The sequence below is a fragment of the Hyalella azteca genome, unplaced genomic scaffold (genome assembly GCF_000764305.2).
Source record: "Hyalella azteca isolate HAZT.00-mixed unplaced genomic scaffold, Hazt_2.0.2 contig13701, whole genome shotgun sequence".
NCBI classification, from domain to species: domain Eukaryota; kingdom Metazoa; phylum Arthropoda; class Malacostraca; order Amphipoda; family Hyalellidae; genus Hyalella; species Hyalella azteca.
This window is the reverse complement of record NW_025943613.1, coordinates 166,777-186,750: the sequence shown is the minus strand read 5'-3', so window position 1 is coordinate 186,750 and position 19,974 is coordinate 166,777. Positions and strand designations below refer to the sequence as shown.

At 36.3% G+C, this 19,974-nt stretch overlaps 1 protein-coding gene across 1 annotated transcript; it reads right to left on the bottom strand.

The window, feature by feature from the left end:
• Positions 1–1,713: 1,713 nt before the first annotated feature.
• On the bottom strand, positions 1,714–16,816 carry LOC108676179 (U3 small nucleolar ribonucleoprotein protein IMP3-like). The gene is made up of 4 exons (XM_018164229.2): positions 16,624–16,816; positions 2,449–2,986; positions 2,111–2,183; positions 1,714–1,793 (listed from the first exon to the last, which is right to left on the bottom strand). Exons 2-4 carry the CDS (start codon positions 2,895–2,897, stop codon positions 1,764–1,766), a joined length of 552 nt encoding a protein of 183 aa, XP_018019718.1. The 5' UTR covers positions 2,898–2,986; positions 16,624–16,816; the 3' UTR covers positions 1,714–1,763.
• Positions 16,817–19,974: the final 3,158 nt, after the last annotated feature.

The window sequence follows — 19,974 nt, the reverse complement described above, 5'->3', positions numbered from 1 at the left end:
ACGTTCCGTGCACAACATTAACTAAATTCTCTACGTACACATGAAAATTCCGGAATACAACTTTTCGATGCATGAAACATATTAATTTGAAATTTTTATTCATTGTTTTACTTAGTTCAATAAAGATTTGAATCTTTCTAAAATTCCCGCAACGTAGAGCAAAACTTGAATTTGTTCATTTTTATGTACCTTTTTCATGGAGTTTATCGAATTTACTATCATTTTAATAGAGATAACAATATTATATAATTCACTGTAACATCAGTTCAGTCAGACTTTCGCTCATGATACCTATGATGAAGATCAAGTTTTCGGGATCAATGCAGGATAATAAGGGTTCGTGCTTTCCATGCCAATTTTTTGGATTTGCAGGTATGAAGTGATTAAATTTATCAAATATATCGCTAATTCAAACCTTTTCGACATTACACTTGTAGTAAAAACTTGATTTGTCCCATGATTGAGCAACTTGTACTGTAAAACAGCATCATCTGACAGTCGGAAGCAATTCTACCCGTTTTATGAAGTTCTGTTTCTGCGAGACAGCTTGAGTTGCGACGTAGCACTTTGGATTGACTGGATATCATTTTTTTTCGCGAGAGGGGAGGGAGAGATTTCAGTACATTTTCAGTAGAGCATAAACCCTCGTGGATCTTACGAAACGAACCTAATCCAACACGTCCAGAGAAATTATTACATTCAATTTTTATAAGAATTTGCAATATGTTCAACATTTGGTCATTGTTTCAACTTGTTCTTGCACGCACGCATTCATAACGGCTTATTGGTTAGTCGTTATGAATTTTTATTTAAACCTGAGTCCATAAATAATTCAGAGAACTTCTGATTTAGAATATTTTTAACTGTTCATGAACACAAACCATCAAACGATGGTCTTCGATGCAAAATGAATCTACATTTTGTTCTAGTCTGATCACAAGCAGTTATGGCCTGCTGGCTGCTGCACGCCAGAGAGAGCCGGCAGTGCGCAAGATCACCCACCCACTCCCTTCTTCTACACCTTGATTTTTCCATGATTACACACAAATATATCATTTCATCGATCACGTCATAAATGAATAACGTTGAACTTGAATAACAAACAAGATGCTATTTATTTTAATCAATTAGCATTTGTAAACGAATGTGTGTTGTAAATTATCCAGTCTCAACTTCTCATTCAAATCAAGGTGACGCATATAATATAATATAATATAGGATAGCGATCAACCAAAGCTGAAAGTGTATTTCAGTGAGGTCGTTAAGCTAATTTTTTAAATTTTCCACAAGGGGTTTCACAAGTTCATGTACATGACGTTTCAAATTGGTTTAGGAAATTGACACTCAAGAGATATTCTAAGAGAGGTATAGAGTATAGACTAACGCAACCGATCAAATTGGTTCAAACTTTTTTATTATTACTATTCATTAAGCAATTCCACGAATTATCCGATAACTTTTTCAACCTTCAAAGGTTTTGTCTTATCCTCCCAATTTGGAATCATTAATTAGTTCTAAGAAATCTACCAGGAAACCCGGTTCAATACATTTTCACTGGACTCGTAGACTCTAGTCGTGTTATGCAGCGCTGTTTGGCCCCGAGATTCGAGTCAGCTGAGTCGAGCAACCGAAGAGTTTGCTTGATTATTTCAATTATAGATAGACCATATGTCCTTTTCTCAGAACGCCTTCAAGGATAATAAATTCGAGTTGTACAACAAAGTTGTATTTTTTTGATGTAAATAGAACAGTAGAAAGTTTGCTCAACAGTTGAGTAGAGTGTAGTCATCTCTCTGCAAAGAAGAAATTTGGTATTATATAACAAAATAAATAAACAAATGAAAACAATCATAAAAATACTATAAATAAGTACTAAGGAAGTTGAACACGTAAACTTTCCACGAATCCTCATCCAATGACGAATCATTGATAAAATATAATCGATGTTAGGGGAGATAAATCGACTGAACAGGAGCGTGTCATTAAAAAAATTTCCAAAATATAAAATTCAGTTCTAACCCTTCAATTAACCCTAATTAGTAGGAAACTTAAGAAAATTAAATTTCCATAACATAAAATGCAAGGCATTGAATTCTCGTCCATTACTCACCCCTTCATTGTATTCCATAATTTTTCTTTTGATAGCGGAACTGTCCACCCACGTGATGTAATCTTCCAGAGCTCTGCACGAAAGTTGGATCAATATCGTACCAGGAAAAACGCAGTTAAATCTTTTACTATGAAATCACTATTCGATACAATTATTTATTAATATCATCCAGATACTATCTCGCTTAATTTATCAATGGCATATAGATACGATCTACTCTCTGAAATATAGTAAATGACAACAATGAATCCGCACGACGAAGCGTTAATTTCTTGGGTAAAGAAAACGGCAGAAGAAAAATTGTAAAATCCGTGGCATAATTTCAACTGTGCCCTCACCTGGAGACCAGAAAAGCGGGGTCCGTAATAACATCCATGCCAACCCTGACATGACCGTGCTTTATTAGGTTATTAGCAACAGATATTCGCTCCACCATGCCGTTCTTGACCATCACGCACCCCAGACGTCTCCGACAAAAAGATGAAGCTGAGGTTTTGTCAACAAGTTCCAAACTTCCTTTCATTGGAATTATGCCGATAGAATACATTTTCTCAATGCACTTTGCTGAATATTCATCTCTGAAAGGATCATCTTTGTCCAGGTCTTTGATCATTCTCACCAGATCACGTGCTTTCCTGGATAATTTGTTGTAAAGAACATAATCTTCTCTTCTGTCAATGTTGTAATTCCTTAGTGCCTTTGCTTCGGGAATGTTATTACTCACTTCCCAGTTGAAGAAGTCAGTGTGCTTCAGGAGCTTTTTCTCGGAATATTTTAGCTTACGCATTTCTTGGGCAAAAAGTAATTAAAGGTGACAAAAATTTAATTACACGTACTGTCAAAGGATTCTATTTTTGCACTTGCAGAAAGGAACACCTGCCAAGAAGTAAAACACAAGATAAGATTGAGTACAATAAAAGATCATCCTAGGAACAGAATCTGACTGAAATATTCAATTCCATGTCAGAGGTGATTGGTAAGTTTAACTAGCAAATATTAATGAAATGATTTATAACAGCTTGGTTAAATGCCATAAACATAAAGAAGAGGCTAGGAACAATTTGGAATTGCAGGTGCAGCCTGCAGGCATAGGTAAAGTTGCCTCTCTCAGCCTACAGCTTGGCCAATAATAATTAATAATGAACAAAGTTATAAATAAAATAAAAAAAAACAGGGCAGAAATCATACCTAATGCCTTGAATTTAAGGTTATGGCCCTAAACCTTCAAGTAGTCTGCAAGTAAACCTTTATTCGTAATTCTGCTTAGCCAAATAATGTTTCCTGCAACAGTCTATTTGCAAAGAAAAAAGCACTACATATACTTAATTATAACTTCAAACTTGAAGCTAATTTTTCCTTTGGAGATGATGAGGTGACAACTATTGTGTTATTTTAGCTTAGCTAGAGAGCATTCTTCATTTGTCAATGGACTTAAATGTACAAACAATTTGAGAGCATATAGGGTTAAATTTTTATGAAAATTAAAAGAATTGAGAAACAGCTATACTTCTATATCCTACCTAGAGATATTTCCTTTTACTTCTAAATTCAGGCCTGAAGAATCATAGTTCCTGCTATTAGACAATGTCTGCAACACACAAGTTTTCCTGTCCCAAAGTTACTCCCTTATATTAAAAAAATCATCCAGTGATTGAAATTCAATGAAAATGGCAATTACTGCAGCACCAAAATTTTTAGGCAATGCGGCATTCTGCTGATTTAAATTCCCTTCGATTCTACATACCTACTATGTCAAAAAAAAAGGTTGATGTGTGCGCAAAAACGATTTGTGGAGAGCAATAAAACCTTCCTACAGTGGAACTGCCAATTTCATCTCAGGACACCTTGTGGGCAACTCATGTTTAGATAACAACAAAGGAATTTAAAATTATACTAATGCTATCTTGTTTATTAGGAACTTCACATTGTATACTTGCGCAGCAGATTTTTTTGTGACTGTTACCAACATGCACAACTGTATTTTTATGAGTGTTACCTCAATGAGTGAAATAAAAGTTGTATTGAATGGACTTTTGCTAATGAAACTTTTTCTTTTATTTAGATCACTCATTGTCAATGCTAAAAATTTCCATCATTTTTTGATCTATTGCAGTGCATTTTTTTCAAGTGAAAAAATGGCATGGTCAAAATTGTATCCAACAGCACCATGCTGCTTTGATCCAATTTGTAATTTTTTTGCAATTACTGTGTTAATGCGGCAACTAAAATGATTTCAAATGTTATAGGCAGGGTTGGTGATTTTTTTATTTTTTTAAAAATCAAAAAATAAAAAATCAATGATTTTTTAATTTTTTCACAATTTTTTATTTATTTGATTTTTTTATTTTTTCAGTTTTTTCATCTCTTTGAAAGGTTATTTATTATGTTGCAATTAGCCTACTAACAATAACAATATGTAGATCATAATGGATGGCTAAAAAGGGCACTTATTGCCTTCAATAATGGCCAAGATGGTGTTTACCACTTTGGAATTTTTGGGTAAACAATTATTGATAAGTCTATTCATTAGCTTTGTAAAGTTTGTATGGAGCAAGGTGACAAGATAAATATTGACCATTTAACTGGCTTCAATATGCAAAAACACTTCAGGAATGCAGATCTTCTAAACATTGAAGAGTCACACAACAGATACAGAGATAGGTAGCTGATAGCACAGTGCACAGCACTATCAATAGATTTACTAGTTTTATGTCCTATAAATCTACCAGACTCTACACTCTAAACACACCAACTAGTAGTGACTGAGTGACTGACTGCACTGTTCCAATTTAATTCAGACAAATAAACCAATACTAAACATAAACTGAACGATAACCAAACAAACCTCAAACGAGTCTCAAGTTAAGAAAAAAGCTAACACTGTTTGACATAAACATGTGCATAATTCAAACATTTTATTTCCATTCACTGCATTTAATTATTTTATGTATAGTTTTATAATTGTAATTGTTTTGTTTCTAGTTTTAAATTCACATATTTGAAGATTGAAATTAAATATTTTAATTAGAATACTCATATTAGGGTGAAAAATCTTTCTAATTGCCTAAATCTAAAAGGTCAATACAATCTCAACCTCTCGATATACTGGGTGGGGCAGAACTGATTGAGCAGATTTGAGGCAAAATAAAAGAGTAATGGAGGTACATAAAGAAGAAAGTTTATTTTCATAGAGGTTAACATAACATACCATTTAGAATAATTATGTTTTAAAAACAATATCAGGAAGATGGTGTCTGTTAGCTGCAACACACTGTTGGAGTCATTCTCAGAGGAGGGAGTAAAGGGAGTAACCGTGACAATGAATTCCGATCGCTATGCTGCAAAATTTCTTGCAGCCCATGATGGAAAACATTGTTGAAAATGAAGCATTGGGAGACCTGTGGTTAGAGCAGGATGGGGCTACAGCTCACACAGCCCGAATGTCACTACATGTTTTGAAATGCATGTTTCCCAGACGTCTGGTGTCGCTGAGGGGTGATTTACAGTGGCCTGCAAGGTCACCTGATTTGAGCATTTGCGATTTCTTTCTTTGGGGACATCTAAAAGAAAGGGTGTTCAAAAGTTGCCCTCACCCTACCACAGCTAAGGGGACAGATTATTGCAGCAGTGGTTATGGCCATACCTCGCCATATGTGTGAACGTGCTGTAGGAAACTTCCGAGAACAACTCCAACAGTGTGTTGCAGCTAACAGACACCATCTTCTTGATATTTTTTCAAAACATAACTATTCTAAATGGTATGTTACCTCCATTACTCTATTATTTTGCCTCAAAACTGCTCAATCAGTTCTGCCCCATCCTGTATAAGCTAGCTAACACATTTAAATTGTATATTGTAATATATACCCAGTATAACAAATAGTCAAATAGTTAAAGACTGCTTATAGCCTTATAAGAATTAGCTAAGCTACTAGCTATGCACAATGTATTGCAACACTTGATGCCTCTGTACCAAAAAGCATTCAATTTATTGGATCCTAATACACACTAAAGGCAACAAGTTTATATATTAATTTGTCATTCATAGTACATTCATACTAAACCATGAATAACAAAACCTCAAAATAAATTAAAGACTGTCACTCAATATATTTAAATATATGAAAAAATAAAAAAAAATAAAAAAATTTAAAAAATCATGACTTTTTTTTTAAAAATCAAGTGATTTAATCACATGGTTTAATCATTTTGATTAAATCATTGCCAACCCTGGTTATAGGGATATAATTTTTTAAATTTTCACCACTATTTCTAAAGTTGGTTGTCTTTAGAAACGATAAACTTGTTTCTTCAAAAGAGAAAATATATTAGAAATGAACTACCAGAATGGGATTGTCTTGCTTCATTTTCTGAATCAGCTTCAACACAAGCCTGTAATATGTCTAACCTCTGAGGCCTAACAAGAGCTTTCTGCTATTTTTGGAGCAGCAAGATTCCCACTAGACAAATTACAAATTATTGATAAAGTGCACAATCTGGCTGCAAGACTACAAATTTACTTAAAATATATCACATTGGAGCTGCAAGATTTTAGTAATAAGTAAGAAAATTTCAGTCTAGCAGAGACAGAGCATAAAATTATGGTATAGAAGTTAATAGTAAGTAAATAGTATAGTATATGTATAGTAAAGAGGGAACTTTAATTAATACATGAGTGTATTAATTAAATTAATTAATACACATTAATTAATACACAATTAATTAATGTATTGTATTATTAATTAAATAATAATACAATACATATTAAACCAGTCCAGACTGGACTTATGAATGAATTCTTCTGGCTGCAAAATGACTAATTTTCTACTCATTTGCAACCTTGTGACCCAGTCATAAACTTTTTAATAATTAGATGGGAAGTAATTAATCTGGCAAGAATCTAGCGGCTCCTAAAATGGTGTAAAAAGCTCTCATTGCAACTCAAGAGGTAGATATATTTTGCTCCAGAAACCAATCCTTGCTTTGTTAGCTTAGCACAGATCTAAGGTTACTGAGCATGCTATATTGCATCAGGTGAGGAATGGGATTTTAGTGATAAGTAGAAAAATTTAAATCCTCTATCGTATGGGCTCTGCGTGCAATAACTTTCCAAGTTCTGTAGAAACAATAAAGTAGCTCATAGGAAAATTAACCAATTTTGCAGCAATATGCAGATATTCCTTCCAAATCCATCTACAGACAGCTAAGTATGGCACAACACAACATAGGTCAAGGCTGCTTGGGAAAAGTTCTACTTTTTTCTGAAACCTTGCAGCTCTAATGTCATGTATTTTTGTTAGATTGAAGAAATTGCAGTTCACAAACATGTCATTTTATAAAATTTTTAACTCCCACAGTAGGTACTTAGTACAACACTCTCACCAAAATATTCTGCCTAACAAATCAACCCAAAACATTTTGTAGGAGATTGCATATTTGTGGTCACATTAGTCTCTGCTATCACGTGTTCAGTTGCCTCTAAAGTGAAGACAAAGGTTATTTTTGCTGTTTCTAGGATAAAATATGATATTTGGGGTAATACGTGCACAAGACTCTGCAAATGAGTTTGTGGTTCATAAATGGCTCTTCACGGCCAGGATATGGGATTCATGGCTTAAAGAAATTGGATCACAGCTTGTAAATCCATAAACAATGGCTCAAAAAATCCTGTTGTGGTTCATTGCTCAAAGAGTAGATATTTTCCTCACTAGGGTCAAGGATGCCAACTTGACTGCCTCAAAAAAAAAAAAAAAAAATTGGGTACAAACTGTACAATCAAGGTGAATGGCATTTACCAATTATGCTTCTCCATAGATCACAACTTGTAAATCCATAAACAATGGCTCAAAAAATCCTGTTGTGGTTCATTGCTCAAAGAGTAGATATTTTCCTCACTAGGGTCAAGGATGCCAACTTGACTGCCTCAAAAAAAAAAAAAAAAAATTGAGGTACAAACTGTACAATCAAGGTGAATGGCATTTACCAATTATGCTTCTCCATAGATTGCAACATAGTGGCCACACTCATGATGATGTATGTTGTAGGGGAATTTTCCTGCACATAATGAGTTTTTGGAAGCCATAGGTTTGCGCAGTTTGTGCAAAATCTAAATATTTTCTCTTTGTGCAATCCTGGCCATCAATTCTACACTGTGCAAGAGCAGTTTGTTGAGGAACAGACAAAATACTCAGTACAGTATGCCTTTCATTATCTTTCAATAATATATGATTTTTCTTGATACAGAAATTTGGTGAATGAGAATTCGATAACTTTATTTTAGAAGAAATTTTCTCCAAATTCAAATGGCAACACCATCTGTTTGTTTACATTCTGTGAGTTTAATAGCCACAGTTTACGATTACCGTACGTTCCATTTCCGATAAGCAGAAGAGCCAGAAGTAACCCGGACATGTCATTTTATTATTGTTGGTTCGACTTGCATTGTTGATATAAACTTGAATGACAAATAAAATATAACTTTTTAATAGGGAGATTTCATGTTCATTAAACCTAAAGTAATGATCTTTATTTAACCCTTTAGTGGGCAAGCATTGAAATATCCAGAAATTAAAATTTCAGTTATATACCATTTCAAGAAAGTAAGAAGTATTATACAATATATTTATTTCTATGAATTTTTGCAAATTTTGCCTATTGAAGGTTTAAATTGCACTTAAAGAATTCAATAAATGCAATCAGTACACAAAATTTTTCTTTATAATTAAAATTCAGTTTATGCAAATGAAAAATTAGAAACATAAAAATTTAATTTAATTAAATTTAATCAAGTTGCCAAAAAAAATAAATATATATATTGATACTTCCACCTTTTGAAGAAAATGCGGAAAGAGCATCAGTTCCATTGTCCGAGTCAAAACCTTCATTTAAATGCTCATATTTCAATTTGTGGACTTTGCAGCTGGTGATGCTATCGATAGAACAATGGTCAGATAATTAGTGATTGACTGAGGCGTTATAAGGATGCCTCAAAAACAATCAGGAAGCCGTAGTGAGGCTTTTTGTGACGCGATTTCAAGTGATCATATATGGTAACTTACCCATGAAAGGGTTAATTATAGCCATGTTGAATTTTTTTTTTTTTTGTGAAGCCTGCTTCTAGATCATTAATGTTTTTATCTACACCCTTGTATTGTTAGGGATGCTCACTGCTTCCACCAGATCTTAAAATGTAAAAGTTTAATAGATACAACTCATACAAGTATGTATGAATATGCCATTCAATATTGTTAGCTACATTACATTGAAGGTGAAACATGGGAATGGCAATGATTAATTTATCCGAAGCAACCTTTACAAAATTAGTGTCAAATGAGCAAACTGATGTCATGTCAACTGGAACTTGACCACCACAGCAGAGTATTTTATGCAGCCAATGAATTTTCAAACTTTGATAGAAGAGAGATTGTTGAATTTTAGAAAATAAAAGCAGGATAATTCAATGAGGGGTGGTGGCAGAACTGCAATCTTGATACTCTATTGTGATTTCTGCTATGATAACCTACGTAACAACTTTCATATCATATTAGTTATAATTTTTTCACATTCAAAGTATACATGACATAACATAATGCACCCAGATTTGGAAACAATAATTGCTCAAATGAAGCAAAAATAGATGACAGACCATTGACTTATCTTTCATAAGATATCAACAATTTACAGCCAATAACACTGTCACTATTGATTAATGGTTGTAGAATCAGGGAAATTGAAATTCCAGACCCAATCTCAATTGAAGATACTCGCAACCCATCTCTTAATGAAAAGACCATCCTTCCCAAATGTTTAACTTGCAACCAACTTTTACTTCATAGTTTTAGGAAATGCTGGCATTTGGACAATTGACTTCACTTTGACTCTGACTTGCACACATTCTGATGCTAATTGGATTCTTGTGACCGTGACGTTGCACACATTATAGCAGTAATTGGATTCTGGTGACTGTGATGTTGGATGCATTCAAGCATTGATTGGATCCTTGTTACTGCAATGATGTAAGCTCTGGTTTTTTCCAATGAAACAGCTATGGCAGCTTGCAGAGACTTGTCAGTGATGATGATGGACTGAAAGTGAAAGTATGCTGGCCTTTCCAAATTTTTAGGTCATGCTTTCTGATTTGCTATGTTTACCAGTTAATATATTACCCCTTTATAATTCTGCAATGTTCACCGGCCAGGAGGATGCCAGGAAAGTAGTCCTGACCTTGGTGTAGAGGATTGACGTACAGGTTTGTACCCTACTTGCTGCAACCAATCAGTCATTAGAAGGTACCGATGGCACATCTCAAGCAATGTTGCCTTTTCAGTTCTGTGATTCATGTCTGCTCAAATTTTGATCTATGAAAGAATCTTCATACCTGGGTTGATGCGTTAGCAATCTAGTCAACTCATATCCAACCGCAACACAATGCAGATATACGTTCGTGTGTATGGTGTGTGATAGCGTTGTTGAGCGTCCATATCAGGGTGACAATCTAATTTTTTCCCTAGCCTTTGTTTAGACCCGCTCACAAAATAAATTGTACCTACGTTCATATTTTTCATTCAATTTCCTGGGGCCTAATATAATAGTTTGTTGCTCACAAATAACAGTTTATAACTTCATTTTTTCAATCTTTACCCTTTTATTTAAAAAATCTATTGTCACATACCAAAAAGCGTAATGTAAACACAATGTCAATGGTTCACTGCAATCACTTAGCTCGCACTGCAGCCACTGCTGTCCGCGTCACTTATAAACAATAAATGCAAAAAGGAACATCAACACTAATTTGCGGACTTCGATTCAGCTGCTTAAATAAAAAAATACGTAAAATAAATATTTTTGAAAGACAACATTGCTCATTTATTAGTAATTTATAACAAAAAGATAGGCTTCTAATCATGAAATTTTTCCCTATTTGTCTCACTAATTCAATTCTTTTGCGATTGTGATCAAATTTTTGGTCAAGCCATTTCATAAGTGAATCTCATTTAACCAGCATTTCCAACTCAATATTATGTTTTAAAGAAAAGTAAAAATAGAGATTTTATTTTATAAGAAATAATGTTGTCCACTCGCACTGTAAAATATGTATAACTTCTATATGGTTGTCAGCTGCATTTAAACTTCAACAAGCTCTGTGCAACACGTCCGTCTCTGACAAATTTACGGCCAGACTTGCGGCCGGTGTCAAAATTCAGTGAGCATGGAATATCTCCCAAAGCAATGAATGTAGCTTGATGAAATTGGTACACATGTTCATTAGGACCTAATGGTCATGTTTAGCTTGTTAAAATATTTTGAATTTCACCTTCATCCGTAAGTTATATGACAACACATGCCAAAATTTGCAGCGAGCATGACATTTCCTCTAAACTACTGTACAGATTTGATTATAGAAACTTGACCTCCCAACGGTGATGTTTAGCGTGTAAAAAAAATTTTCGATTTCTCCTTCATTTGCAAGTTATACAGGTATATCGAGAAATCACCGGCATTTCTCAGGCCAATTTTCAACCTTGCATTGGCCATGAGCCGTATATGTAAAGCCGTATAACTCGCAAACAAAGGCAGAATAAAAAATTATCACAAGCTAAACATCATTGTTAGGAGGTTAGGTATTCATATACGATCGAAGTTTTGTTCAAATCTGTTCGGTATTTTAGAAGAAATTTTGTGCTCACTGTAAATTTAAGAACGTATTGCTGTTTAAATCAGGAATGAGACTAAAAAAACTTGCAAACAAAGGCAAAATCTGGAAAATGTCAGGAGCTAAACATCACCATTAGGTCCTAATGAATATGTGTACAAAGTTTCATCAGATATTCCATGCTTACTGAATAGACACAGGCTGCAAGTCTAGCTGTAAATTTGTCTGAGACGTATGTGCAACTTCCATCGATCAATCTTCATTTAATCTATACTTGCCAAACTTGATCTAGACGGTAGACCATATATTATGAAATCCTTTCAGTGCATATGTGAGATTATATTCCAAAACCAAACACTTCATGAACACATTAGGGTCGAATTTTTAGAAAGAATTTCTTTAATGGTTTTTCTCAGCTAGTTTTCCAGTCTAAACACTGGTTTAGAACGCTATGTTAGGTGTGCGTGAACTTGGCCTTTAGCGCGATACATAGGAATTAAGCAGCGAAAAAAATTCTGACATTGCTCGCAGGAGCGTAATGTTACTGAGCAACTTCTCCCTAAATGCACTCAGGTTTGGTTTAGATTTGCCAAAGTTATGCGTGAAAAACCTGCTAGAAATTAGCACATAGTGCGCTAGTCAAAATCAAAGTGGACAAAAAATTCTAACAACACTCGCATAAGAGTATTGTTGATAAAAAGATTTGTTTTAAATTTTATCAAGACCGCTTTTATTATGCATGGTAGGCCTGCTCTGAAAAGCCTTAAAAAATTAATTTCAAAAAGTGTCCAAGCTGTAAACCAATACCACTGACCAAACGTGAGGGTACGTCTGCTCTGACCCTGACATTGCAATATTATTGCAGGCGCAAAAAGATGAATGCAATTTCAACTAATTTAATATAAATATATCATTCCATTCCATCTCCATTACAATGAATACTAGAACAAAAACCCTAATTTTCCCATTTGGCAATTAACTAAAGGAAAACCTCCCCTGAGATGGTACAATGCAGAGCTGCTCGCACCCGCAGAACCCTGGGAGACTTTAGCCCCACATCCAGTGCCACTGAGATAGTAGACAGACTTGAGCTGGAAAAGCTTAATCTAAGGAGAACGGCAGACAAAGCATGCACGCTGTACAAAATGCTGCATCGCCTAGTTGCTGTCCAACCTTCTTCAGGATTGTGCCAATCAGTCACACACACAACAAGGGGCACCAACAGAAGTTGCAGGTCCCACGCAGCAGAACTGACGTCCACCTCGGCCATCAGAATATGGAACTCCCTGAGTGCCGACATCGTGGCAGCAACATCGCTACCTGCCTTCCAGTCAGCTATACAAGGCTGGTTGAGGGTGGACTATATCTGAAACTTTTTCATCGCCTATTATTTTTAATACGTTCTCAAATGATGTTACATGTTCTCAACATATAAAAACTTTCTCCAAAGCCCTCATGTGCGTGCGCGCAACCGTTGGTGTCATTTTTCTTCAATTATGGAGTATCCACCGTATTCTTCTGAACAAATGAATGGGACTGCCAAATTAACGTCATTCATTTGAATTTAAATAAATATGACCTGCTATGTAATAGTATATAATAATAATAATAATAATAGCGGTTTCAGCATTATTAGGCCGTAGGCCTGTCGCCGAATCTTAACATCGCAGAACATTCACAGCATTTTGCGGTCTCGAACTCGCAACTCACTGCTACAATTCTGCTGTGCTTAACCGCCCGGCCCCCTTGCCGATTCTGACCAGAAACTGGCGCACAGAGCTGGGATCGAACCCGCGCCTCTCTGCGCCAATCTTGGTACTACTACTCTGAACGTTAACCACTGGGCAGCCAGATAGTATAGTATATAGCATAGTAATAGTATGATAGGCGGCCAGATATAGTATAGTAATGAAATCGACAGGAATAAGTGAAAAATATTTATGAAAATGTCATTAAAGGTATAACAGAGAATATGCGGGTAAAAGGAAAACAGAGAATATTCGATTAAAGGCATAACATAGAATATGTAGGTAAAGGAATAAGAGAGAATATTCGATTGAAGGAATAACGGAGAATATGTGAGTAAGGGAATAGCAGGGACCGTGTGTCAGGGAACAGAGAATGTGAGAGTAAAGGAATAACAGGGAATGTGTTAATTAGGGGCACTGCGAGAACGTGTGAACAATGGAGGATGAGCGAATACGATAAAAATAGAGCGTTTGTGAACATAGAAATGATAGAATCACATCGTTACAATGTGGTTACCGTGTGAATCGTGTGAATTAGTTAATTGCCAAATCGTTACCGTGTGAACAATGGAGGATGAGCGAATACGATCAAAATAGAGCGTTTGTGAACAGAAAAATGATAGAATCACATCGTTACCAATAATGATGTACAGCTATCCCTTGATTAGCACGGTTTTGAATATCGCGGTTTTGATTAACGCGGAAAAAAAATTTGCGACCTACCCTTAATCTACGCGGTGCCAGTTTTGATTAGCGCGACTTTTTTTTCACAACGCAGCATTTTCCCGCCTCTAGCCAGAGGTGTTACATTCGTAACAAAAGTGTTACTTTTTGCATATTAGATGTTATGTTGTTACTTTTGTTACGACTTTTGGAAAAATTCGCCAAATGTTGTTACTTTATGAATTTCAGCCAATAATTCTTTAAATAAGGTCCCGTTCCGTAGGCACTCATGCTGACTACAGAGTCGGTTTAACTGCGCCTTGTCTCGTTCATAACTCGAATGTTAAAGGGCTAGTTACTCGTTAGCCTTCAACTGGTCAAGATCGCTGCCATATCTACTGCTCACTTTTTATCAAACTACATAATTTTCCTTTCCTTTGCTATTTTTGAGGATTCATTATAATTATTCCCATATATTCTTAAGTTTGATTAGCACGGTTTTGCTTAACACGGTAAAACTCGGGGATTTATTAACCGCGTTAATCAAGGGATTGCTGTACTACCAACCTTAATAGATAATAGAGTGTAAATTTAAGGAGAATTGTGCATACAAAACTTATGGTAAATATATGATAAATATGATGACAGTGTGTAATGAATCTGTTAATCCATAATCATTATCATATAATATGCTGAAAAAACGAATTTTCTCGACAGCATATTTTTGGATACAGAATATTATAGATAATGCTTAAATGAATACCTAAGCTATTCTTGGAGTATGTTTCTATGCTGAATCAATGTATAGAACATTCAAATTAATCCGTGAATAAAATTCTGAAACGACATTTTTGAAAGCTGTTTGCGTCTCTACGCAGTCATGCAGAAGCTCCACGCTGCAAGAGATAAAAAAATGGGCTTGCTCAGGCCTCAAGAGTGGTCGTAAATCTTGTCCAGAAACGTTCAGAATTAACTGATTAAAGCCTTGAAACTTGACGTTCAAAGCTAGAAGACGAACGAACGTGTGCGTACGAACGTGTGTGCGCGCAGCATGTCTTGTCCACAGGGCTAGCTGCTGCTAGCTGTACATGGGTCTCAGTGCACATCCTGCTTTGGTCGGGTGAGTATCTAGGTGTTAAACCTCTCTCAAGCCGCATTCGATGAAGATTAGTTGACGTGCGTCAGCCCTCCGAACGTCAGTAATCAGAATCCTTCTTGGTCTGACAATGTTGAAAGTGATAAGATTATTTAATGTTGTTGCACAATTGCCATTTAAAATTTGCGTTCAAAAATTTTTGCGAAAGAGCATAGTCTTAATTCTCGCGTTCAGAAAACATTTGTTGACCTCGAAATAAAAAGACGTTCTCCTTTGTCACTATGGTCCATATTCAAACTATTTTAGCCATTTAGGAGTACAGCACAGAGCGCACAGCACCTTTTTTTACCAGCATAGTATGGCGCATTGCGCAAGTTAATTAAATGACAATATAAATTCACGCGCACCTGACACAATTTCCTGACCATGGCATAGTGGAAAACAGCCAACAGGCAAAGCAGAGAGTTCTTTAGACTCTGCCTGAAATTCATTTTTGAGTCTCTTAACTTTAAGTTAGCCAGTAAAGTGTACCACTTAACAGCATTATCATATACTGGTATCAGAAAACAGAAATCAATTGAAATCTTGAGTTATGAAAAAAAAATAAAAATTAGGGTAAACGCGGTATATTCCGACATCGTAGGTAATTCCGTCACCTCTCCAGCTTTTCCTTTTCAACAGAACTTACGTAACGCATACAGTTTTTTTTATAGTTTTTCATTTCTCGATGCGTCCTTAATGTGTCGGAATATACCGCGTTTACCCTAACTGAATCTAAAAAATCTGTTTTTTCACTATGGATTGCAATTCATAAAATTATGATCAAAATGGCCCAATTTCTCAATTTAAAATCACATGTGAAATGGTTGTAACTACAAATTTAGGAAAATTGTGCCAGATATTCCGGATGGGACTTTGGATTTCTATCCAGTTCCAGTTAGTCCAGTAGGCTACTAAGGCTATCAAATTTTGAATTTTCTACAATGAAAATTGGCAATTGAGATATTGAGATTTGAGAAACCAGTTAATTTTTATTATCTTACATATATGTTAATCACTTAATGCTGCAGTGGCATCTATGATACTGGTTATCCTAATTAATTATAATAAATTATGATACTGGTTATTCCTAATTAAATATTAATAAAGGTCAACAAAAAAGTTCATTTCATTTTACAGTTGCCAGATGCCAGTGCCACACTTGACAAGTTGACACGGCTGTCTGCCACTGTGCCACAGTGCCACTACATATTAGTACATAAATAATACAAATTTTGCTCATACAAGTCAAAAATTAATTTGAAATTCTTTAATTAGGCTAATCATAACTTCTAAGTATTAATAGCAATATTACCCTGAAGTCCTTGTCCGACTCCTTGATGATGTTACCAAAAGAAGACTTGTTTTTTATTCAGTTAGCAGGATAATATGTTTCTTCTGATGGCTTGCAACATACTCACATGTCACAGCTCTGATAGCTGAACAATTCGGAATTTCGGATTTGATGCGTGCGAGTCAATAGGACATTCGGAGACAAAGAGTCAGGAAAGATCTTTCTTTCTTTGATTGGAATTTATGGGAGCCTCTGAAGACTGGTTCAATGCGGCCCCATGTCAGAACGGTTCAAGGAATTTGACTGAATTTTGTTTTCAGGTACAAAATTNGACACTAACCACTCACCTGGGGACACTAACCACGAAACCGGGGGCACTAACCACACATGGAGGCAACTTAAAATCTTTGTAACGAATTTTGCAGTTTGATGCTGGGAGCATTTATAGGTGTTCAGGAGTTAAACTTCACTTTAGCTGGTCATAACTCGTACCATACGCCGGCTCAACGCCTCGGAGCGGGACAGCAGAGCATTTCCAAAGTTCGAGAAAGATTGTTCCAGAACAATGACGTAGCAGCCGGCCGAAGCCGGCCACTGTCACGGGAGCTCAGCACAAGGAACCTCTTGCCTCAACGGTTAGAACAGAACCCAGGAAAGATCTTCTTCTTTTCCGGATGTCCACGCTGGGGAGTCAGGAAAGAGACGAAACTCGTCGAAATGCCCCAAAATGATTGGGATTAAGATCAACAATTGCGGATTTTATTTTGGACTGGGGCAATAATTTAAAAATAAACATCTTATTGTTTCCATGTTTGCTCTGTGATTTGACAGTATTGAATAAAATTTCTACAGGCAATAAGTCCAGCAGCTATCTCAATCAATCGTCAGCTATAGAAAGATCGGGTTCCAAAGGCCGGATCCCTTGTGAATCAAGTCACGAAAAGTTCAAGAATCGGCAACAGGCCATGGGCCTATTTCTTCAACGCCGACACTTTTATTCTATTCTATTCTATTCTAAAAGCATTCTAATTATGCATTTCAGTGAAAAAATGCAAAAAGGTCTAAGTCTGTGTTCATGTACAATCGGAGTGATTGTGCAAAAAAATGAAAGGATATGACATTTCACAGTCCACATATTTAATAGTAACCTAAAAGATTAGTTGCAAATAATACGAACTTAATTGCAAGTGAGCATTTTTCCATCCGATTCCCATCAAAAAATTGCAGATGTTCAAAATAATTATTATTTGTTTATTTTTCGATACGAAAAAAATCGACAATAAATCAGGATCAACTACTATGGATGGATGAGTCATTCTTAAGATTCGTTGTATAGTAAAGCCATTTCTGGCGATTTTGTCGCTAGATATGCTTGCAATATGAGTGAAGCAGTGGTTTACCTAAAGAGACGCGTGGTTTGGGAACAGAGACCTGACAGGAAGGGGCTCAACAAAAAATTATTCATTTGCACGTCTATCTAAAAAGTAATTAATTTATGCCGGAGGAGAGTTTTTCATCCAGGACCAAGAATAATAAGTGATAAGGTGCACAACAGAATACGACTGCTGTAGGAGCGTAGTATAGGGTCGTCTGCATTCGTGGCTGAGGAGAGGTGTTATAAAGGTTTTGCCCTTTACGGCTCAGGTGTACGGTACGGTCGCTTTTCGACCATGCTCAGTAATATTGATGTTGTTGAGGTTTGATACGCGTCCCTGTTTCGTTTTGGTAGTGCATCTCTGCTCCTTGCCGCCAACTAAGAAGTAGAGCGCTGAACTTGTTGAGAAGCTGTGGTACAATTCATTTTCTGAACTTCCGTGAACTTTATTGGACCATGTAAAGAAAATCACGTACGGCATAGCCTTGAAATAATTCCATGGTTGCTCTAGACCTAGAGCAATAGGTATTCTCTTATCACAGTGCGCATGCAAAATTTAAAAGAGATCGGAAGATTTTACAAGATAAAAACGAAAGTATACAAACATCTCAATCCCAAATATTTTATTGACCTACAATGAGCGCATGGGTGGCATCGAAATTCATGACCAGATGACATCATACTATAGAATGAGTTTCACGTCTAAGAAGTACTACATGAGATTGATCGTCCACATGCTCGAAATGGATGTCGTTAACAGCTGATGTCTGAGGCGTTGAGTGGAAAAGAATATAAAGACAGATACTCCATACCGGAACCTAACTTCACTGTGCGAATTCAGGCTGAATGTCGCTGCTTCACTAATGTTTGCTGGCCAAGATGTAATGAAGAAAAGAGGGCGCCAAACTGAGGAAACTGTGCAGTCCGAATTTGCCAATAAGAAAGCATTAGGCCATGCTTCAAAACCAATTCCAGATCAGTCAATTCCGAAAGATGTAGTCGGCCACCTTTCTGAAGTTAATGAAAAACGGGGAATTCGCAAACTTCCCAAATGCACTGGACGGTTCCATATGTACTATATGAAATGTAAAGTTAATCTTTTCTGCGAAAAAATGCAGAGAGTTTGTTTACAGTTCGGAATGGGCGAGGGTATCTAAGGGCTGACCCTTGTGGAGCTCGAAACTGACGCGTGGTCCCTTGATAGGCCAATGTGTGCGCGACGTCTGCCTTTATAAGGACCCTAAAATTCACGGCAAAAGGTTGTTCTACTGTGCTGACCGTCACGCCAGTACGGTCTGCAGCTATCTCTGCAGACGTAGATGACGGCTCCGGCCGTCGGACGGTGGGGTCAATAAAATAGCCAGCGCGGATCTTTGAGACATTCATACAACTACGACTCCGATATAATAACGTCAGAAATCTACGAGCACCGGCCATAACTTCGCTTATTTGTACTGTGAACATTTAATGAGACGGTGATGACTTAGCCGTAAGACAACGCGAGAGTCAAAAAGGCCTTCAATGATATTTAGGCCGGCAATCAATACATTGAAGATCGAGCACTGCCCAAGAATTATATCATCGGCACGGTCATCAGCACGGTACGGTCAGTACCGTGCTGATGGTCAGTCATCGTCAGTAGCGGTACGGTCACGATGACCAACAGCAGAGGCACGGCAATGAGCGATGTAGTAACATCTTTGTGTAACTGTCGCAGGAATTGTAAAGTAACTGTCGCAGGAATTGAGAATCCTACTGAATCATCTCGTGAGCAAGTTGGTCGTCCAACAAGAATGAAGAAACCTATTGATAGATATGGGGACTGGGTTCCTAAATGAATTTGTATATTTTTTGTACATTTTTTACATAATTTCATGCATGTAAATGTCTAAAGAGGGAGGAGTTGTGGTAATCACCATTTACCGTTTAGCTTGCCTGTATGGCAACAAGATAAGTCATTGTGGTAACCCGTTGTACAGTGTGTTGTCAGTTCGTAA

Coding starts and splice junctions, on each gene's coding strand:
- LOC108676179 (XM_018164229.2), bottom strand. CDS start 2,897: ATGCGTAAGCTAAAATATTCCGAGAAAAAGCTCCTGAAGCACACTGAC. Junction 2,184..2,448: donor CCCGCTTTTCTGGTCTCCAG/GTGAGGGCACAG, acceptor ACTTTCGTGCAG/AGCTCTGGAAGATTACATCA. Junction 1,794..2,110: donor TTATGGAATACAATGAAGGG/GTGAGTAATGGA, acceptor TCTTCTTTGCAG/AGAGATGACTACACTCTACT.